The sequence below is a fragment of the Opisthorchis viverrini genome (genome assembly GCF_000715545.1).
Source record: "Opisthorchis viverrini unplaced genomic scaffold opera_v5_17, whole genome shotgun sequence".
NCBI classification, from domain to species: Eukaryota; Metazoa; Platyhelminthes; class Trematoda; order Opisthorchiida; family Opisthorchiidae; genus Opisthorchis; species Opisthorchis viverrini.
Window position 1 is genome coordinate 549,684 of NW_008751673.1, and position 23,616 is coordinate 573,299.

At 44.6% G+C, this 23,616-nt stretch overlaps 2 protein-coding genes across 2 annotated transcripts in view; one reads left to right on the forward strand and one right to left on the reverse strand.

The window, feature by feature from the left end:
• T265_01553 (hypothetical protein) overlaps positions 1-5,528 on the reverse strand; it is a gene marked incomplete at both ends in the record, with an annotated part of 27,888 nt that extends 22,360 nt beyond the window's left edge. The window contains one exon of the mRNA XM_009165612.1: positions 5,407-5,528. Within this exon, the coding sequence (XP_009163876.1) occupies positions 5,407-5,528 (122 nt within the window). The remainder of the gene's footprint in view (positions 1-5,406) is intronic.
• The window catches only part of T265_01552 (hypothetical protein), a gene marked incomplete at both ends in the record, with an annotated part of 69,527 nt that extends 45,911 nt beyond the window's left edge, over positions 1-23,616 (forward strand). Inside the window, 6 exons of the mRNA XM_009165611.1 lie at positions 6,286-6,415; positions 9,587-9,861; positions 11,844-11,978; positions 17,417-17,437; positions 20,390-20,486; positions 22,715-23,616. Of these exons, the coding sequence (XP_009163875.1) occupies positions 6,286-6,415; positions 9,587-9,861; positions 11,844-11,978; positions 17,417-17,437; positions 20,390-20,486; positions 22,715-22,782 (726 nt within the window). The remainder of the gene's footprint in view (positions 1-6,285; positions 6,416-9,586; positions 9,862-11,843; positions 11,979-17,416; positions 17,438-20,389; positions 20,487-22,714) is intronic.

Sequence of the window (23,616 nt, forward strand, 5' to 3'; positions counted from 1 at the left end):
TGCAGTAGCACTTTACACTTTGCAGGTGTGAAGCGCATGCTGAACCGCGGGGCTGAACTATTTGTATTATTTAATATTGTTTGCATTACGACAGGGTCAGACCGAAGAAGAGCTGCGTTGTCTGCGTACTCCATGTCTGTGAGCGGAGGTCCAGGGAGCACTTCGACCCCACAGGCATTAGAGGCTGATAGTGAGTCTTCCATGATCGCATCAATGACGAAGTTGAAGAGGAAAGGTGAAAGAGGACAGCCCTGTCGGACACCACTTGATGTGGTGAACTCAGGCGAGAGCCTCCCGTAGACCTTCACACGGCCGCGGGAGTTGGCGTACAGCGCCAATTAATGTGTTCCCATACTGAATCTTCATTAGATTAAATCCTTTCCTTGAAAGTAAGCCGAAGGCAGGGCTATGCTTTCCTATGACAGAATGACTGATTGCAAGAGGACAGATACTGAATCTTGAAACTAAGCCGAAGGCAGGGCTATGCTTTCCGATGACAGAATGACTGATTGCAAGAGGACAGATTGAAATCAAAAGGCATACATCCTCCAAACCAGGCAGACCAACTTTTTCTACTGCCCAATACCATAGAATGTCGTGCAAAATATCCAACTCTTTTCATCGCTTTTGTTTTTTAGATACTGGCTGTAAAAGTTTCTGCTTTGATTGATTGGCAGATATCTCGCTTTTTCATCCTCATTTTCGGGGTTTCCGATGGTGCCTGCATTTCCCCTCGCTCAATAATGTGGAAGATTTGCTGGCCTCCGCGAAGCTACTTTATTTTACTCGCTGGATTGCGGAGAGTCACGAAAATGGGTTTCCATCTGTGTATTACGGACAGGATTTTATGAACATGTGGTGGTTTGTTTCGATTTGTTTGAGACAAATTTCCAGATGTTCAGCACTCCTGACTATGCCTAACTGTGGCATAGGAGTTCAGCGGTTCACGTTGCCTCAGTAGTTTCTAGCCACCCAGCCAAGCTCTAACAAAGGGTCACAAAACAAGGTCGATATGTGATCTAATCGAGAAACCAATGGCCGTTTTTAGGATCATGGTGAAGATTGGATTATCGTATCCTGCGTCCTAGCGTTGATACCTTCAATCCGTATTCACACTGTACACTGCACTTCAACAAGTGGCACCGTATGTGCACCCCAGGCCAGATGATTTTCCACGTTCTAGTTCATTCAAGAAGAACTTATCAATCTGGTGGGATGGTGTACACCAGCACTTATGGTACCAATTGGCTAGGACGTTTCTGTTGTGATAGTTCCTTTTGGAGAGTACATCGGCCATGAAGAGAACTAGAATGTGCCTGTGTTGGTGGCTGTTTGTGACGTCAAGGGAGTGGATTGGAAAAACGCCGTCCCCCTAGACTTCTGTCCTCGCCAGCGGCTCTCTTCTTGAGGGATTTGCTTTGATTTTTTTAGAGTTTCCACACCGGAGGAGTGTACTGTTCTAGTAAGTCGAAATTACACAGACAAGAGCAACCATGCTTAAACTGTTTACTCGTGTAAACGTGTGACGTATTTGTGTATATCTGTCATAAAAAAGACTGTTCCTTACAGTTTGCATTGATTTCCGAATTCGCTGAACACTATCGGATCACTACACATGCACATATTTCTGAACCAACCACTACTGACTGACCGACAAGTCGATAATATGACCTTTGATTACACGGTTATCTCGCATATAGCGAAACACATGCTTTGATCAAGTGTTCCAAGTAAAGCGAGCAACAAACAGGAACTCGGTCGCACGCTTTCGCTCGCTTCATAGAGTCGACTATACCTACGTGACACACACGAACAGGAACGATCTGTTCGTACCTTCCACCATCACACAATACACGGATTGATCACTGTGAACCTATCTCACGCATTTGGCGGCCTAGTTGAATGGCCTTGGCAACCATTCGAAATCAGTCTATCAAACTGCTCACGTGACTCTATCACTCCACTCAGTAGACCCCTGTGCCAGTTTGCACATAAACTGTTTGTTCGTGTCCTTCCTATATTCACTTGCGAAACCAATCTCAGAGGTTGTAAAAGGCAGTGTGGTGGTGAATCGTACGTGTTTAGTCGGCTTGATTTTGCCTTCAGACTTTCGAGGCGAAAATGGGCTGGTCTGTATCCTGATTGGTCTACGCCTTCAGTCAGAGCGAGTTAGTCCGATAGGGATATCAACCCCTCCGTTTAAGGAGGAGTGAGCATTCTTGCGGCCACTCAAAGATGACGAGAAGTTATCATTGATTGCTGTTTCAGAATGACTGCTCTCGAGCGATTGCACCCATAGAACAAGTGGCTCCGGATTACTGCGCGAATTCCACTACATCGTGACAAATTACCATGTTTTGAAAACGCCGAAAGCCTTAAGCGTTGCGATTTGGGGTTGATATTTTGACTGATCTCTGTTTCACTGTAGCTCATCAACTGGATGACGGACGAGCAGTTTTTTGTGAGAGCAATTGATCACTTTGATGTCACCCAGCCAGAGTTCCACTGAAGCCTGGAGCTGTCGTCGCATCCAGTTTGTGACTTGTGATTGCCGCTCACTCGGTTTATTCAATCGATTACGCACGGCGAGAGGAACAATGAATAATCCCTTCGTATTTAACCTTGGTTGTTTTTTATTGTGTTCAAAACCAGCGATGCATATCCTACGTTCACTCCTGTTGAACATTCGGAAACGTCAATCATGAACTGCTGTTCATTCTCACTTACGTACCAGGAAAACGGCTTGCTAATTTACTGAAAAGTTTGTGCATCTATCCTGGAGTAGTTGCCGATACTTGCTATCGACAGGCTAACAAGACACAACAGCATTTGTCCCAGGTTGATGGAACTCATCGGTTTCCTGTTTGGATTTTGTAAATGGCTGGTGATTGTTGACGTTTCTATCACTTTGGGTTGAGATAAGTGGAACACAGTCAATTTTAGGAAAAGAACCTTCGATTACGCTACAGACGTGGTACGGGAGTCATTGCCGTTTGTTCTACTGTAACCGAGTACGCTGGTGTTGGATAGGCGAGGCCTAGTCAGATTGACCAGTTCTGTTCACTTCTAGTTTTGGAAACGGCCTGTCGACCACCCTTGTGAATCTCTCCCCACGAAATAGGTACTCTGTCATGCCCATGAATAAAACGATCATCTGCTATTAAAGGTCTACAATTTACTAAAACATCTGCAGTAATCCTCCGAGAGTGGTAGCTTCAAGAAGGTTGGATATTTGTCCTGTCATCTGAGGCCATCTCTTTCGGATAGGTCTTACCAGGTCCCAATTAACGGTGGATCATTCTTAGGAGTAGCCCACCGTGGGAGGCTGTTGCTATGAGTCTGTCCATCTAATATGTCAGCCACTGAAATTGGTTGTTTGCTATTTAGGAAAATGTTCGCTTGTTCGCTGAGCTGGGCAATCAGATTGCAAACGTTTCATCTCCAATCGAGGTGACATCGTCAGTGCGTTTTTAGGGAGCGTAGTGATGGGTTGGTGGTTGTGCCTGGAGGGGTGTTGCGTGTGTGTTAATATAGAGATAGGTCAGCCATTTTTATCGTTGATTGTTTCAGTCACCAAAGGTATTTCGGCACAACCACCGATCCACCACTATACATACTAACAACGCACTGATGATGCCATCTCGACTGGTAATTAAACGTTTGCAATCACATTGCCCAGCTCAGTGAACAAACAAACAACCTTTACGGTCTGTGCGCACATCTTGGTTCACCATCATAACCAGTGCTACACATTTTCCATACGATTACTGCGTTAGAAGCAGCTGCAACCGAGCTTATCACGTTTCTGAGCCTTTAAGGGCTGTTTTCGATGAACACACCCTTCTTCAGTACCAGCAAAAGTTGATCCGATGCTAGCTAACTATATACTTTTAGTATTCTTATTTGCAATCAGACTACGATGGCACTCCGTTATATTTCAGGATTTGATCCTTAACAGTACTGCACTCTTAGCATTGGGCATTTTCCAACCAGTTGTAACGACCGATTATGTGTTATGGGCTCTACGCAAAGGTTCCATTTGAGTCACCTGAGATAAAAAATGTCATATCTGCTGATTCGCCAATCTGTGTTATCTGCTGCTGACCCGCTCCAGTGCTTAATGCCGGAAAAAGACTCACAGAAGGGAACACATCTATATTCCGAACAAGCGAGTGCGAGTGCGAAAGTACAGCAATCTTAAACTAGTTGACACTGTCCGAACTTGGTCCAATGCTGACGCACACGGTCTGGCTTTGGTACGAGGCTGCGACGCTCTGCATATTGCGGGGCGTTGTCTGACCTTGATCAACGCTGACTCTCCCCGCCTGGGTTCGATACAGGGCTGTGAAGCGCTGCCTACTGAGGGGGCGTTGTCTGTCTGGTCAACATCTAGCGGAGCTGAGAGTCTCAGTAGATTTCGGGCATTCAGTGGTTGCTTTCAGGAATCTGACCTTCCCGATAAAAAACGTTCTAAGACTCGTGATTAAGCCGCCATAAATATGAGAACGAAATTCGCGGTGCACCATCTGGCCTGCAAGGACAATAATTTTATTATAGCTTGTTAACAAATACTGCACCTCGATGCTAGAAGATATCTGTTTCGGTCGGTTCCAACTAGCACCGGGACCGACCAGCGTTCTCCGGGCCTTTATGGTCTAACGTTGCCAATTGACGATCGTATTCACGGTTCCGGTCAGACGGCGAAGCTGAACACTACGTCTTCTTCAGTACATCAAGCTCTTCGCTATCTGAGATTACCAGTCCAAGCTTCTTGTCATACATTCTCTTCCACACATAACCGATAAACTGCAGGCGGTGAGACCCAAGCCCGTGATTTGGATTGTGTTGCTGTAGTCGTTAAGTCGCATTGTTGAGTGGGCATCGCTATATTCGTTAACTTTGGGAGAACATTTGCATCAGAAGACTGCGTTAAATAGTACTGTGGCCACGTGAGTAACAGATCCTTTGGGAAAATGCCAGATGAAGTGTAGACGGGCTAGATGACTGCTTATGAAGTTCGGAAAACTTGGCTCACAGGCACTCACAAAGCTGCAACGACCTGAACCACGGTGCACCTTCATCGTAGTTGTTTAACTGACCTGGACGTTCATTCTGTTTCGTTGCATCTCACTTGATAGTTGTTCGGAGTTACAACTGGCAGACAACGCACAATGCGGTATTACCCATAAATGTGTGACCATTCTATTCAGTAAGGGAGCCAGGCAGATTGAGAGGTTACAGTTTGTGGTGGTTGCCGCTTGAGTAGTTTCAGTGCCATTTGACTGTTTAATTTACTGTCGTTCAAACAACGGCTGAACAGGCAACGCGTTTCATCGTCGGGTAGTACTCACTACTGTTGGACTGTTCAGAGCTGTAATTACTGTTGAAGTTTGTTATGAACTTTACATCAACCGCTTCTCTGTGTCCGTGTACTTATCTGCGTCCATCCCGTTATTCTTTGCTTTGGGGTTTGCGAGGTTGATTTTCTTTGCCGCATCAGGTTGTCTACGTTGCATGCCATCTGTCATTCTTCAGGGACTATTGGTAACGAGACGCCCACAACGTTTCCATCAAGTTTGTATTCCTCAGTCTCCTGTCATGGATGACGGATAGGGCTGTCGACCGATATCAGTGGCGTTCGTGCTGCAGGTTTATGTTCAAATCTTCTGACTGAGTGTCGGAGGCACCTCGGGTGTTTGTTACGAGTTGGCACCAGTCCCCTCTCTGTCCTACTTTTGTTTTCATTTAACCAATTGACATGGGTATGCGACAGCGCAGCACTAGTATCCGACACTGTTATTGCTGTCAACGACAGTGATAGGTCACCTTTGTTCACACATTGGGTCTCCATCCTTCGCTAAACGTGTACACACTTTCTTGATATCATCGGCGCTCGTCGTTTTCATCCTATTGATCACTACTCGTCTGACACTATAAATCGCTAGTATCCTACGCTGTTATTGCCATCAACGACAGTGATATATCACCCTTGTTTACACATCGGGTGTCCATCCTTCGCTACACATTTGCACACTTTCTTGACGTCATCGGTCAGTTTGGGCGCTCGTCGTTTTCCTCCTGTTTGATCACTACTCGTCTGACACTATAAATCCATCGTGAATTTCGGCTTTCTATTCTCAAATTCAATCATTCCACTGATGTTGTGGGTAGCCAGTAGATATATACTTTAGGTGGATTGTTCTTTTAACTTTCTACATCGCTTCCGCGTACTCATTCTGCTCATGTTTATTTTTCCCTCTCATTCTCCCTCTCTCTGTCATCCAGTTGGTTGATACAAAAAGCGTGGATAAGTCGTGGACACTGTTGCACTACATTGTGGATACCATCCAAACCAGGTTTCCCGCCCTCATCACGTTCTACGAGAGTTTTGGAGATATTGCTACCGCTGCGAAAGGTAAGCAACTATTTGCTCGCATATTTTCTCGGTAAAACTCATTTCTCCCCCCCCCCCTAAAATGAGTGACCTGGCTTTCAGCGATCAAACGAAACTGATGTCTTTCTATAGCTTTCGGTTCCTGTTTTGTCCCACCATTTAACGGGTTATATGATCGAAGTGCTTTTTATCCGTTTTCATATCTCAGGACTTGCACCGAAACACGCCGTCCAATGCAGCGAATTGACAACTTCACATACACTGTTCGTAGGTTGACCAACCACTGGCATACGTATGGTCGTAGGCTTCATGTTAAACAAGGATTCGGTTGGCTGTTTGTTTACACTTGATAGGCTGTCGCTAAAGCCCCACTTCGACCTTATCATGTCGATTAATGTTTACTCTTGACATACAGTTTTGAAAACCTACCCCACTGGGTCTAATGTGTGCCTGAATAGATCGTTTCGTTTGCACCTTTTTTTGGTAACAACTATGTGTAGAGTTGGTGTGTGCTTTTTTCAATCCAAAGTGACCAGTTGAACGTTTTTCGTAGGGACGTTGAAACACCAAACAAGATATAGCCATCCTTCAAGTGCGACCAGTTCCGTCCAGGCACTGTGTGATATTTGAGCGTTTTGATGTGATGTGTCTGTTCACTGCAATCCTGTCACTGGATCTCACTACCTGCACTTGGACTAAAGATGTGGTCAGGTGGAACAGGGGGAAGGCCCACGGGCCTGATCGATTGGATCATGGAAAGGACGCATTTCGATGTGCTCGAAATACCGCTCTTTAGCTTGGAAAAATGGTTTACTATATTATCCAATCCAATATGGTTTCGAATCATCGTATAGACGTGCTGCCGACCTATACAGATAGGTGTTGAGTGACCTACAAATCACACGCCACTGCATCTAAAAGACTACACATTTGGTCTGGGATCCTTTTCTTCTAATCTGTAGACAGTACGACGTGTAGATTTTTGTTCAACCCAACATTCAAGGTCAGTGAATCCCCTAAAGCGTTGACTTCCAGTTTTTCTCTCGCTATGCGCATAGTTGTTTGTCGAGGACAGGTCGTGACTTGGAAACCCGCAATAAAAGCGGTTATTTTCAGACTGAGCGCCATGGTATCTTGGCGGTGGGCGGGGTCCTTGTTGCCTCTCCCTGCTCGTGGAGCACGGCGCACATTGACTTGCTCGCTATCGCTTCGTAGTTGGACTTTCGAGCTAGATCTTATTGCCTGTTGTTGTGTACTGGACTTGTATTGAATGTGGTTCACAAAAGATGGTACATCAATCGTCGTACTACATATCGATGTTCATGTGTCCGATGCACTACCTGTTTCCTGGTAGTATGAGCATCTTGCTTTTGTCTGTTTTTCCCTGGACCCTCTTCCTTCGTGATTGAATGCCAGTTTCCACTAATGTTGTATTGCTGCCAGTGACGACTATGTTAGTGGTACATTCTTGGCCGCTTTTCAACTATGCACTAAATTTTAATTCCTGATGCATCTTCCATCTGGTAACCTTTTGTCCTGGCTCACGATCATGAAACTGACAAATGCTGGTCATTCAACACATTCGGTTCGAACTCAACCTGGCTACTCGATTGTGGTTTGTATGTGTGTGTGTGTGTGTGTGTCAAGAGGCCTCGCTTGATAACCCATTGACACTAGAACTAATACAATCATTAAATAGCGTTAGCCAAGCATGGACCCGTCTCTGATTCCGACGAGACGGTAAGTCCTCTTCCAAAAATCATGTGAGCGAATGGAACCAGCCTGATTGTTTTCGACCGTCTTCCCTGTTTTGCTGGGCATGCGAAACAGCTGGGGAGACGTAATAACTACTCATAAGGTTGCTGAAAATTCTTGGACAGCCTACGACCGCCTTCGCCGTTCTTGGGGGTCATCAGGTAGGCGCAGTCCTCGAGTTTGTTGCTGAAAATTCTTGGACAGCCTACGACCGCCTTCGCCGTTCTTGGGGGTCATCAGGTAGGCGCAGTCCTCTAGTTTCCGACAATCTTGTGGATTATTGAAACCAACTTGCACGAAATTAGCGAAATACACCTATTCGAAAAAAAGGTTTTGCTGGAGACTCACGTGGAACCCAGCTGAATCTCTCGTTTATGATATTTTTGAGCGACTGGATGTGCTGCATTAGGCCGCCTCATGTTTCAGGTGGTACGATGTTCAAGATATCTTGATACATGCATAAACGTAATACACTACACACAAGGAAATTCTTCGACAGCCCACAACCGGTTTCATCCCTTTTTGAGACTCATTAGGTAGGCGCAGTCCCCTAGTTTCCGACAACCTTATATTCTACTTGAACCCAAATTGGGAGACGTTTAAGTAGGAGTTATAATTATGTTGATTAACCACTTACGTGGCCGAACGGTTGAGTTTTTTTTACTAAAAGCCAGACTGTCGCGAGTTTGAATCACCTTGCAGATTCGTGGGATGCGCATTGCTGACTATTTCCAATACGGATGGAACAGCTGCACAATGCTTCCTGACCTTTTTGCACAGATTACCTTCACCAGTAGAACAAAATGTCGATTATGGTTTTTGAGAAGAGCTGAGTGTTATGGGTATGCTGTGGGAAAAATCTGTCTTCATTTTCAGTATAGCAGCACGGTTGAGCTAGTTAGCCTGGTAACCGGTAAAAAGGTGAATGATCTGTGGTGACGGTCTTTCATTTAACTCTTCGTACATTTTAGTTAAGTCAGGTGACCTCGTTTTTTTTTGATATTTTTTCCGAAAGACAAAAAAATCATGTGAAAAATATTGCTCTGTAGTTTATTTTATTTACCCGAGAATCTACGGTGTTCGGAGCCAAGGACGTGAATTTGGACAGGAGCAGGTTTGCATTTGAGGTGTCTACGGGAGGAAGGTGTGCACTTTCCCTGCTAATACGAGACTAAGACAATCGACAACTTTTGAATTACTCCTCTCTGTGTTGTGGCTTTAGCGAAGATGACAGAATCTGAGCTGCTTTCGTAGCTTCTCCAGACTGAACGTCATACTTGCTGTCTTACGTTGGCCGAATTGCCCTCACCTCGAGCTTGGCCAGACAATTGTCCTCAATTTCTGGCATGCTATTTATTAGTCATCGTGCCAACTTTCCGGTCGTCCTCGTAATCGGTTCGCGTGCTTATTTTCCATACCCCCCTCCGATTGCAATAGTCCCAATGGAAGCACTCACTTCAGACGTCAACGCCCTTGTATCTGGCCTTGCTCAAGCGGATAGAGAGACGATTGTCGCTGGTCCGATGAACACACCTGATCGATTGATCCAATTCATCGAGAAGAACAAACCTCGTGTAGAGGCTATCCACCAGCGGGCTGAACGAGCCAAAACTCTGTTCGCCCAAACCGTGGAATGGTTTGGAGAGGCGCAGAACAAACCCAGCCCCGAGCAGTTTTTCGGCTTGATACTACGGTTTGTAGAAAACTTCAAGGTAATTCGATTTTCAGGATGAATGCTTGTTTCCCGTAAACGAAACTACCAAAACGTTTCCTGTATTTCGTCCGAAAAATAGAATGAGGAAATCCTTTATACTATGTTCATCTCAAGCTTATAACTAAGTTACCGAGCTTTCTGTTTCTGTCTTATTAAACGTCCCTCATTGTTTGGTTTTGCGTCCTAACTGTTCAAACAAGACTACTTTTCATCAGCATCTGTGTCGTCAACACGCCTCCTATGGGTTCAGTCAGCTGTGTGCTTACGATGGCATCCATCTTTTTGTACTTTGTTTGGGTGGGTGGGACATTAGGCAAGCTGGAGCCTTACCTCCGCTTCCACAAACAGACCCAACGACCTCCAATATGATGAAAACATTGCAAAGGTGAGATCGCCCAAGTAGTTAGAGCGCTAATTTGCTGGCCGGAAGGTTCGTGGTTCGAACCCGACCTCTGCCTCTCGACATCCCCTGTCTAGGCTTGGGCAACCTGGGAATATCTTAGCCCTCGTGCTTCCTTCTGATAGCATGGTAGTTAGGCACCGAAAGGGGCTACAGCTGAAGGATATTTTCTATTAGTTGGTGCTTACACGGGCCCTTAAGACTGTTGGTTCTCCATTAGTTCTCCATTGGCTTAGGCAACCTGGCAGTATCCCAGCCCTCGTGCTTCATTCGGGCGGCATGGTAGTTAGGCACCGAAAATGTGCTACAGCTGAACGATTGTAGATTCTTCATATGTAGTCACTTGCTGTAGCATTACTGCCTTGCGAGCATCAATTATGGGGGGGGGGGGCTAACACGTTTAAGATGTTCGGACGTCTGCAAGTTTAGTCCGCAGTTGGACGTGGGTTGGACTACACAATCATCCGCCTTCCCAGGGTTTTGCTTACTAGCAGGCTACTTGCTTCTTCGTTTGCATCAGGCTGAATTAGGCATCGGGGACGACTGTTCTGTATGCTTTTGGTTATTACTTTTCTGTGGATTCGTTCACACCCTCTTACGCGCGTTGTCACTTTTTGGTAGAGGTCTCGAGATATTTCGTTTCCCTGCAATCGCAAAAGCTGTCTCACAAACACCGGAAAATAAATCCTACACTATGAGTGATATACGCAACTTCATTTATTCGATTCAGCGAATGCATTGGGGGCCTCAGAAACTGGAACGTCCATGTTATCTGTCTGACTATCTACGTTCAAAGTTCTCACATTATTTCACAACCTCTGGGCCCATCTTTGACATATTCATGACTCTACAATCTCTGAAGGTGAAATGCGCGATCTTTCTCATTAGTTTGTCAAAAATATTTGCGTCTTTCTCTCCTCGAAGACGAGAGCAATGTCTTATCTGCCTGACTATCTACGTTCAAAGTTCTCACATTATTTCACAACCTCTGGGCCCATCTTTGACATATTCATGACTCTACAATCTCTGAAGGTGAAATGCGCGATCTTTCTCATTAGTTTGTCAAAAATATTTGCGTCTTTCTCTCCTCGAAGACGAGAGCAATGTCGTTGACAAGCGCATTTGAACTTTGGAAAGCTTCTAACATTTGAAAGCTCCTTGAAGCCTGTTCATTCCGGTCCATTATTTTTTTACTGTATCCGTTCGGAACAGGAGTGACATGTAAAGAGTGCCTATTGCTTCTTGTCAACGTAACCTGAACATCGGATAGTGGATTGCCCCATTTCACCTTTAGCCATGATCCCTGCTCCGACAGTCTCGGTCACCGCGCATTATTCGTAGAAAGTTCTCACCAAGGAACTAAACATCTGTACAATGTTTCTCGACTCTTCGAAACAGACACTTACTGGACAGAATCTCAAAAAATACGAAAAGTCTCCTTTGAGCTCTGTCTGCATCTTCCCTACATTTGGCATTTTTATTCAACGTCTAAATACATGAACAAGAGCAATCTGTTCCTCATCTCGGCCACAAACTTGTAATATTCCAACCTACTATTCAACTTTTCCCCGCCATTTCAGAAAGCGGTTGCAGAAAACGAAAAGCGTCACAGGATGGATGCCTTGCAAATGCTTCAAGCAGTCACTGCTGGACACAATGGACCCACTCTGCAAACGGCACATGCCCTCGGTGTTCCACCAAAGAAGTCAAAAGATGTAAGTTTTCTGGCCTTAGACTGACTGACTCATTCATTCACAATAAGAATTGTTTCATCTTTTATTATGATGATGCGTCTTAGAAACCGATTTCGTATCAACACTGCTGCAACCAGTCGTCACTTGTTGATGTTCCTGAGTCGTGCACCATGTACGACGATATTTGTTACCAACTAATTCCGTGTTTTCGTTAGAAAACGTCGCGAATCGCGTATGTTGAAGTGACTTGCATTCATTGCTCGTATGTCTATCTGCTAGCTACTTGACTGTGGCCTCTAAAACCGTCTTCTGCTCATTCAAATATTCACGTCTTGGATGAGTATCCAACCCCGAACATTCTTTCACATCCTCGAGACTGTGGGTTCGGTTCTCTTTGACTTCCCAAATTTTTGTCTAATGTCCGTTGAAGTGAATGACACTTTTCGTATCAGTGAGTGTTGCGAAATCCTTCAACTCGGGCCTGTATAATGCACCCACATTTGTTCGCTGTCGTGGTTAGATTGAAAGTAGACGATGAAACTCGTTTTGTATATCTGTCCCTCTGAAGCTGGCAGTCATGATTAGAGCTCTTTAGATTTTTTGCAAACAAGATTCATATTTTCACGGGGCTAAGTCTCAAGCTTTGATGCCGTTGTTTGACTCTAAAAAGACTGTCTAGACAGAGAAGGAACCGATTAATAACCAATACAAATGAGTGAAATCACTTATTCCATAGAAACGAAATTTGGCGCTACTCAATGCTGTGTGGTAGCGCTCTCAGTCGCAGTGTACTTCTGTTACGGTTTCCACAAGCACCCAAGTGTAAGCAGCAGTAGTTTGTCAACCTAGTACGTCCCGTGGGAACCACGTAAATCGGTGTAGCGTTAGACAAGACGGTCGACATTTTGGTAGCGATCAGATGGAGTGAACACAAATCGGGTTGTACAATTAGCGTACGATGCATCAGAGAACCTATGCATGTTAACTGACTGGGAAATACTGACAAGTGGGTCATTCGATCGAAACAAACAGGACACCTAGTGGGCTGTCTTTTGAGGCGTCAGGCAAAGCTGATCACATCGCTCAACCGTTAACGCAACCGCCTGTTCAGACAATCCAGCAGCTTTCCGCGTGCGCTGGTGGAGTGATGGCAATACGCTCGCCTCGCATGTCAGATGTCCGGAGTTCAAGCCAAGAGTATTCACTGCTGGTGAGCCCTAACAGGAGCGACACTCGAGTCAACTACAGCCCACCTTTGAACTCGCCAGAATAATTGTGCGAGGACAACAAGGACCGTTCATACGATCTGAACGCGAGGTCTACAGATACCTACAACTGACTGAATCAATCGTTTCGCACCCTTTCAGCGCATAATTGCCGTGCAGCCTGAAGCAAGCTAGGTGGTAGTATACTGTGGGAAGGCTTTAGTAGAGTAAGAATCGAGGAGCGAAAGATTCTGAGGGCATCCACCGGCTTAGATTGTCCTTCTGTTATTCTTCTGTGTCATATGTATCGCATACGGACAATATAACCGATATGATGGGGGTTCACGTTGCTCAAGAAAGGCCCATTGAACTCGCGATGTGTAACCCTCGTGATAACTCGACCTGCTCGTTGACCGACAGACAAGCGGAACGGATGACGTTTTGGGTCTCTTCGCAGAGGGATTTTGACCAAACTGTGATTCTCAAACACAACAGCAGCTTCAAGGAACCAATGACGGACGTTCTGTTCTTACAGTGGTCTTTTCAGAGGGAACTTCATGGTTAAGGCGCGAGACTACTAATAACCGGAAGGTGCGTAATTTCAATCCAACCCTGGCTTTTCAATAGCTCCTGTCTAGGCTTGGCTGTCCAGCAACATCTCAGTTCTCTTATTCCCTCCGGGTTACACGACAGTTGTGTATTCAGCTGTGCAAACGAATCAATATTCTTATCGGAGAGGAACACGTTTATTGTTCTTTATACATTAGGTTCCCATAATAGAATCAATCAGCATGGGTAGGGAGCACAGCATAGAATGTTAGCAACAAGGTAAGACCAATGTTGAAAACCCGGGACATATGTGTTGCATCCTTATTTTTTGAAGCGGTTATACTTCTCAGAGCCTTTTCGGCCTTCAAATAGCCAGTATGATTCGATGATATTGTTGAGCATGTGGTCTGAAAACCAACTACCCCCAACTTTATCGGACCCAACCCGAGTTTGTTTGCAATTTACAAGTAGGCCAAATGCGCCAGTCTTGTCCTAACTATGGGATTAACGCAATTCTTCAAAGTAGATTGTGCAAGCAGACAAGGGCCTTAAAGCTGTGGTGTCCTTCCAGCTACTTGATAACCCGGATGCTGATATATAATGGTTGTCGACATGACCCAATTCACAATTATTCTCAAGGAGAGTTCGAGTGCTTCCTTTCCTCAAGGTGATCTTGTGGTTTACTCTAGCCTAAGGTTGTCCAGTCCTGGACGGAACGGCGGGACTCCTTTCACAGCGTTGTGAAGAGCAGTGTGTGAAAATTTGCTTCTCTTTTCCAAACTTTAGCCGCTTGGAGTCAATCCAATACCGAACGCGACTTCACAGGGCAACTGATTTTCCCTCAGTTTTATCCCTTCCGTTGGCAGGTTCTCTCAGGACCTAACTTAACCGTGACGCAACCAGCCTAGTCGATTGTTGCTTCCGAAACACACTACACTATTCGCCAGAAAGTGCATTGCTGACCTTCACCATTGATGTTCAGATAAAAATTGGTCACACATTCGTACACGGATATAAGCATATATCTAGTCGCCTATTTTATTTATCGAATTTATCACGCCGGACAACTCATAGTTCTAGTTTGCGGCTATTGTTCGCTTCCTCCCGGTGTAAATATTCCAGCTGAGTTCTTTTATTTGAGGACATCCTGTAGCTAAATATACGGTGCAAACTAGAAGGTATACCCACATGAGTTGCCAAGCGTTGAATCCACATATTCTTGGTCCTTCTGGCAAGCCTCGTACTGAACAGGGATATCAAACATCTTACTCGGCTCTTCTACCAGATTTTGGTTGGTACCCTACCCAAGTATCAAGCGTCTCGATCGTTGTCCTTCCGGTTCCTAGTCTGTATCTCGCACCCACTGGACTTTCCGTAACGTAAATTTAACAAGATACAAATGACCAGTCTATTTGATTCCCATCGACTTATTTCAGCGGCACTACGAGCACTTTTTGCAACACGACTTCCCGCGTGATTATACTGGTTGTTAGGTTTTGCCTCACACCGCGGCGACTGAGTTGGTTCGATATGACCTTAGACATAAGACTCGTTAGACAACGCGACGACAGAGCGCACATTAATCTGAGTCGCTACGATCGATGACGTTTTGGTATGCTTGAAGGCTCGGATTCAAGGCCACTAGTTGTCTGGCATGACAAAGTCGCGTAGAATAAACGGCCAGATATATGTCCCGTTGGGACGTACAACTCACATTTATGTGCATACCAATGGTGAACGGCTCATGCGCATTTTTTACGGAATAGTTCCTCTCAATTGATGGCTGAGAATTACGCTAAGATTGGTTGCTCAAAACCCGATAGGCCAGTTGGTAGTATGAACAGAAGTTCGGTCAGTTTTTTTCTAGAGTAGAGTCAAACTGTCACGCGTCAGCCCATTACCCGCACAGTGCCCTCAGCTGCAAAACCTTTACAAGTGGAGTAAGACTTTCTACGGAAAAAATGTTGCACTTTGTTGTTGCTCAAACCAAAAAACATCCTAATCTACGTTCGTATTTCTGTAGCTCACCAAATTTCATTGTTCACTGAAACAACCATGCCTCTGTCTGAAAAGTTTTGTGGGATAACTTTCCAGCATCATTGATACCCCGGGATACCCAAATTTGGCTTAAAGTTTGGACTGGTACTCTCAACTCAGTTGCCCGATTGCTTTAGTCCATCAGGGACACGTCATAACTTTCGAAAGTTCGGTTCCATTATGCGAATACTGAACGCCTCAGCCATGTGATGGAAGAATTTGAAGTTTTTCTTTAAGTTGCGCTTGCATGTGGATACTTCCCCAATGAGGTTGTAGTTCCTGTATAAATTTTGATTGAGCTATCACTGCCACACTGCCAGTGTCTCCTTCGATCACGCTTGACCAGAGTTCTCTGTGGACTTCTTAGCCGTGACCTCGTAGGATACTACTTTTGCAGACCGTTCGGTATTGATGTTGCCGAGGTAAGTAATAGGCTCATGTTGTATCGCTCTGTACCTCTCACACTCCATGGTATACCCTAAGAAATCCAGCTCCTTTATACTCACCAGTTCTTTGGTTGTCTCCTCCCACCTCTTGGATGTGTCTGAACGACACATGTGTTCCCCAGTCTCTCTATATGTTGGCTTTGAAGTAGAAAACCTCCAAAAGATTGTATGTTCTAAAGCAGATCCTGAAGTGTTAATGGCGAAGGACAACTCCATTTCCTTTCGTTTTAATCCAGTCATTGTCTTTCGTTAGGACGCTCCAAATGCAATGAAGTGCACAAAGGGCGGCACATGATGCTGTGTGTAACCCAATAAAATCACGTTTTTTGGCATTAATAAGCTGGAGTGAAGCGAATCCTTTGTGATCGATTTCCAGGAACACAACACGAAGGACAGGTGAAGAAGCCTGAGGGCTGAGCAAAGAACATTGTTCCAACGGTTTAAGTTGGACAATTCAAAACCAACCAGTCAGTTGGTTAGTCGAGACGTGTCCCTAAATCAACCCCATCGAACGTAAGACCAGCAACGCCAGTCCCCCAGCCAACAGATGAAACGTAGCTTGATGATTGTTGCTCAGTGCAACTAGGTTGATCGCAGCCTGCTCGAATTTGTTTTTTTGTTAAATGGTGGTCAACTCATTCAATACAGTCGAGCTAGTTAGTGATCTATGAAAATTTATAGATTACTGGATGTTTTCAATCAATTGGAAAATGTTTGGGACCGATTGGGAAGTCATCGTTCCAGGGCGGTTTGGTAAACAATCGGTGGATTTATTGCTGGGCAACGTTTCGCTTTTGACACAAAAGCTTCGTTAGTAGGTAAGTAGGTTGATTGGGTTTTAAGGCAGTCTGAGAACCAATCCGTGAGATTCCTTATGACTAGTGACTTGATCAGTGCTGGGTGTTCAGCCTGATATTCCTGTTTGTTGGTTAGTGGGAATGACTAACATTTACGATAGATTGGTTAGGGGGGGAAGGGCCGGATTTTTCGTCCTTGCTTTTTCAGTCTAGGACACCTTAATGGAAAATTCCTCTTGGGATCGTTCACAGATTTCACGTGTGCTTTTCAAAGGGTACTACAACAATTGGTTTGGTTTTTTTTTGTTATTTATTCAGTCTAGATCATGGGTCAGCAAAGTTCCCTTTGTATAGACGTGATATTCCTCTTGTTTGCAACTTTTGACCTTGCGTTATGACATTCATATCTATTTGTCATCTTTTAGTACAATATTCCAGACCTCCAGGTTCGTGAACCAGCTTTGTAGACTGTCACTCCATTTATGTATACTCCGCTTCCAGACAACAGCCCTTAATCCGTTATATTCTGGTGAACCTGCTCATGGACTCACATGTCGTTGTGACTTTTTCAGCGCAAAATTATCCTTGATTTTCGTTTGTTGTAAAGGGTAGCCGTGCTTCTTACCACAATCCCGTTCTTTCTGACTGATGGCCGTTTTCATCCACTTTGTTATCATGCCACTGAACCGTGCTGGGACCCTCTGGTTTTACCAGAACCATTTCCGTGTTCCTCTGGCTTTTTGATTTACGGATAAACCGCTTAGCTCGACTACCTCCGACACAAGTGTAGATAACTATTATCGTAAATCATAACTCATCCGCACCATCCAGATTGTTGATCTGAGTAACGAAAACGCTCACAAAATACTGATAGAACAGTGAATCAATGTAAAATTATGTCCTATCCTATCAGTTTAGGGAATATGAAACTAGTTCTGTTTAAACCCAGAGCCAGTTGAGTTCCTCTTAAAACCGGATAGAAAAAAAGCTTAGATAGAAGAGTAATAGATCTTCTCCTCACACAGATTCATCGAACACTTTCCCAGCTTTCTGAAACGATAGATTTCCAAGCTATTTCTTAATTAATTTAGGCGGTTTCATTTCGCCCTATTGAGGCCCTTAGTTTTTCTTCGCTCACATTTCAACTTATGATATTTGGTTGCGAAGAAACGCATTTAGCTCACTAAATTTCTGGGCATATGCCATTAGGTACATGCGTAAGGACCGTTCGGGCCACATTAGTTCAGCACTGGGCGTGCAGCGTAATCACTGATTTGGTTGACGGGCCACAAGGTCACCGATGGTGTTCTGTTGATAATGAGTCTCACAGATGACTGAAGCTCACAATCTGTTTGAAAACACTGTTCAATTAGGTTTATTGAAGTCGCAGTTTAAAAAGGAAGCACTTCTCACCTTTCGGAAAGCAACAGCGAGCAGTAGATGTCTTAGGATGAAAATGATGCGATCGAAGAAGTTGATAAACTACTTTTTAAGCATTCTGCAGATCCGCTCGCACGAGAATCAAGGTCTTTAAGTAAAAACTGTCTCACAGAATGGAAGTTCCGAGCTAACTAAACATGCCTTCACCTCCAAGGCTTGGTTGTATGTTCCACTTTCCCGTTTTCATGTGATCGAAACTAGCAGTTGGATCCAATGTGCCTATGGCACACGGCTTATAGCTGATAAATTGATTGATTGATTGATTGGTTGATTGACCAAGGCCCACATCTAATCAGTGAACATCTGTCTAAAAGTTGGATGAATCAGTCAGCTTTAATTTGAGCGCCAGCTACGCCCATTGTGTGCCCCCAGGGATATCCGTGACTGCAATATACGAAGATGAGGAAGGCCTCGTGGCTCACCAGAATTCACAGAGTCAAGTGGGCAGAGGGTCAAATAGAAGAAATTAGAATACGTCTTGAAAAAAGTTCAACCTCGGCTCTTGAAGCGACTTCGTTTGTTGGCACTTCTCAATATAAGAAGGGATTCACGCGATGGTTTATAATTTGCTATACCACATACGCCGTATGTAAATGTCCTCCAGGAGACCCTAGCCAAAATCAACTCATTCCATTAGCAAAATTCGTCTGTTTGCTACTTTGACGTTAATGAGGAGCTCTGCCGAATACCACCCATTCATTGTGCTGTTCGTCAGCTGAATGTGTTGCACAAAGAATGCCTTATGTTTCAGTTCCCATGACATTCTAGACAGCACAAACGAGGGTTGCAACTGGGATTCGTTGTAGTCCGCCGTTGACGCCCACCTAATCTACAGATGAATGTACTTCTCTCCTTGTTGCTTGAATTTCGATGTTCAAGTAGAAACTGATGTCGCTGGAAACTCGGGAACCACGTCTACTTGATGAGCCTCATGAGAGACGAAGTCGGTAGTGGGTTGTCACCGAGTTTTTAGCAGCCTTATAAGTGGTGTCATCGTGTGCAAAGAAGTAGTCGAGAAGATGATGCTCCAACACAACACCGCTTCCGTCCGTAGTGCTCAGATAACGAAACCCGATTGCGCACCAGCACTATTCTATTCTATTCTTAGGCCATCCAGCTGACAGCTCGGTTAGGATCCCCTCCGAAAATGTGTGCCCATATGACATGGACAGGCTGATCAGCAGTATAAAATAACTAAAGGAGGAGCAGTGTGTGTGTAGAAAAATCCCGAAGGATTTATTGGAACATGTGCTGAAATGCTGTCCTTCGTTGAGTAAAAATGCGCAATCTCTAATGCCTTGTTCTTAAATTGAAGTAGCCTTAACAGCGTCTCGAATCCACGGCATACCGCATCGTATTTCGATATGCATCACTTCAGAAATGTGAATGGACTCATGAACAACTTAGTTGGGTGGCGCGTGTTTGAACTTTGGATTTCCCAATCGAAATAACAGCGGAATAGCATATCGCACAGTATACATACCCAGTTGCCTCCCCACTATTTCGAGGTCACTTATTTCTCAACGTCAGTCTTCTGTACTAGGGTCCAGTACTGAGGCGCTCATTTATTATTCTTATTTGCTTAATATAATCGCGCCCGATCACACACTACGATTCATACTTAATACTAACACAGTATTACATGCGTCTCTTTCACTTCTCCGTTTTTCCACACACACACATTTCACATGCGCTCCCTTTTGGCGCTTTGCTTACTCGCAGACATAGTTGGTGGTGATGATTCTCCTTCTTGTTCCAATCGCACTAAGACTGTTGATTGCTGTTCGCTATTATTTGTCAATCTCCTATGGGCTTCGTTCTTGCCATGCATCACGCTTATCACCACCGGCACCTTGATTTGTTTAGACAGCTGTCCTTGATTCTTCTTCCCGACCCCGTTTCCCTCTCGTAACGTGCGACTACCCCTCTTTTTGTTTCTCACGCGAACGCATCTACAGCGGCAACTGGCCAGCGAGGCACGTAATGTCAAACGCCGTTTGAAAAATCGTACACGCCAAATAACCGGTGATGGCATGATGGATGAAATTTTAGCAGGTGAGTCGTGCTGTGTAGTCAACCACCATTGTTATTTTGTTATTACTTTCCCAAAAGTTACCTGTTTTACGTTGGGCGCTACCGAAATTTCCACAAATGGACAACCCATTTGTTTTCATAGTTTCTACTTGGCTACTTGTGCTACTCGATAAGTCTTGTTTGTGATCATCTTCCTATGCTCACCGTCACTACCTTCATCGGTGGGAACATCATGGTCAAATGAGGGTGTTTTACTGCCTTGCAAACATGTTGTTCGCAAAAGCTACTGTGTGAAAAGGTTTTCAAAGTGAAGCTGGGTTTCAACTGTAGCTTATCACAAACAGATTCCAGGAACAAGGAATTTCAAGAACTTTAAGAATCAAGCATGAGAGAGCTGTTCTGGCTAATCTGAGGAACAGGACGTATTGTTTATTTGTTACCGCTAGTGAACTTTCAGATGGGCGTTTTAAATTATTTTCGGAAAACACGGTTATTTACAAGCATGTCAGAGACATCGCGAACTGCGTGGCATACTCATAAACAAGTGGATTAAGGCTTCTCTCAAATAGATAGCATCTCCAAGATCTCACAACTTTAGGGCCAGGATGAAGTCGCAGGTCTCTGTCTGGCATTCCGTTTGTAAGTTAACGAAAGGTAATATTGGAAACCTAGTGTGTAATAAAAACCAGTGTCTAGCTAGCTGGACGGGATAATTTCAACAACAGTCTTAGTTGGTCCATGTACCCTACACCTTTCATTTCTCTCGCTCTTCTTGCTTAGTTTTATTGATTCTAGAGCACCCATCAGCCTCTGAAGTACTTATATGTTTTTCTGGCTTTGAGGGCCATCAGCTGCTGTTTCCGATCAGCTTTCTCCAGAGGTGTTCAGTATTGGAGGTGGATCGCCTTAACTAGGTTGTTTGTATTTATTTGAGTACAAAAACGTTCCCCGGAGAAGTGAAGCCAGCCGGTGGTTGTACCCTAACCGACTATTCCAACTATAGCTTCCCCTATATTACGACACCTATCGTTGGCACACCAGACGCAAGTCCGGGAGCATGAGCATTTTGGCCTGAAAGGGATTCATTGACCGCATCCTTACATGGCCTCAAATAGGGCCACGCACACCGCCTGTCAGGAATCGCAGTTTTTCCGGACTCTGCAGATAGCATACCCCTCCTAACTACTCTTGGCCAGATGGGTTTTCTCTTGAAATTCGCTAGTCGAATTATGGCGTACAATGCCCCGTCAAACACGTCCTCATAACCAGTGGAATTTGTCAGGTTTGTTCAGTTTCGTGCTTAACGTTCTCATCAAGTGCACCGTCCTTGAATCTATATATCAATCTCGCCCAAAGGGAAGAGTAACGGACTTGGATTGTGAACTACATTGGTTTATTTATCGTCACATACTATTCTAAACTAAATATGGGAGACTGCCGTATTTTGGCATGTGTTTTGCTTTTTTTGGAAATGCAATCTTACCTCAAGAATCTCCATCTTCTAGTGCTTTCATGAAGCTTCAGCTGCCGTTTGTTGATCGGCTCACATATTTCGACATCTGTATAGGCCGTCACTGTGTTGTGAGATGAAGCTGAGGCGTGCATCATCAAAGCACGAGGAATAGCTACCAGCTTGTGTCGTTTATGGCATCGGAAACGAATTTCACTGAAGCTAAAGGACCGTGTGTACACCTATCAGACCCGAGTACCTCGAACGTATACAAACCATTGTTTTATTTTTGTTTTTTACTGAGGCGTCAGTATATAATACTAATGTATCGCACGAGTTCAAAACCGTTGTTGGCAACTAATATCTGCAGTACGTAAGAAATGGCACAGGGCTTTTACGGATACTCTTAGTTTTGGGAGATTGTTCCTACCTGTTCTGGTGCCAACATAAATCTGTCAGTTTATCAGTCATGTAGGAACGGGAATGTCCTGTTTTTCTGATTTCATACTTCTTTGGGTTTTGTTTTAATGCTTCATTCCTAACAGTGCAATAGTGGAAATGTAATCCTTCAGGTGGGTTCTAGGTCGTTACGTTGTAGTTATAGCGCGAATTTACTGTCTGCATCTCGACTTCTCTTGTCTAGGTTTGGGCAACGTGTTAGTAACCCAGCCCTCGTGCTTCCTTCGGGTGGCATGCCAGCTAAGCACCGAAACGGTGGTATCTATATTCTCGTTACCATCTGTGTTTGCTTTGTTATATGCCCTGTTTTATCATGTGATCTGTTTTTTTTATTTCGCAGGCCTCATTTCAGAACCACTGCAGGTCGAGGTACATCCTCGACGCGCCAAAGCGTCGGACGAATTTTAGGGTTTTTTTGGACGTTCTGGATCCGAATCACCATTCGGTTTGCTAGTTGCCTTTCCTATCCCTTTTCAACCCCCGTGTTTCGGATGCCTATTTCAATGATCATCCCTTGCTGATTCTCTCGAGCTACGCTTACCTGGCCACTTCAAGTGACATCTGTTCGTTCCCGGAAGGTACATTGGCCACAAGCATGATGATCATTCAAGTTCTGTACAATGCCTCCTTCTCCCATATGCTATGATTTACTCAATGATCTTATCCCTCTAGCCTAATGTTCGGTTCTGTTAGCATGGTTTCAATAGGCGCTTTCCATTCCTTTTTCTAGTCATCAGTTCACGGAATTCCTTAGACAGCTTACTGATTCATCATCGTACTTACGTTTTCATCCGGATACCTCTGCTATACGCTATTCAAACCGCTTCTCCCCATTTGTCATCAAAACATTGCTGGTGTACCCTTATCCCCGTTGCCTGTCTTATACTCTGTTCATTGCTGAACTTGGATCTCGGAGACCCCTCAGCCTTTGTTACCACTGTAGCACCTTATAACTCATCATCACTCAACAACTCGGACGCCAGAGTACCGGTGCGACCAGCTCACTATGGTTCGAGCAGTTAACTACTACCAGTGATCATGTCTCACCATCCTCTCCTCATCAATGTTCATCCTATCGATCGTTTGTATTTTTTTTTGTTTCGGTGAGCGCCTAACATGAAACTGCTATAGATGTACTGCTGTTGTTCCCTGTATCTCGCTCCATTTGCTTTTTTCTTACTTTTCACTATGATTTTTGTACCTCACTCTATTCGGTTCGGCAAATACGACAGTATCTCTGTG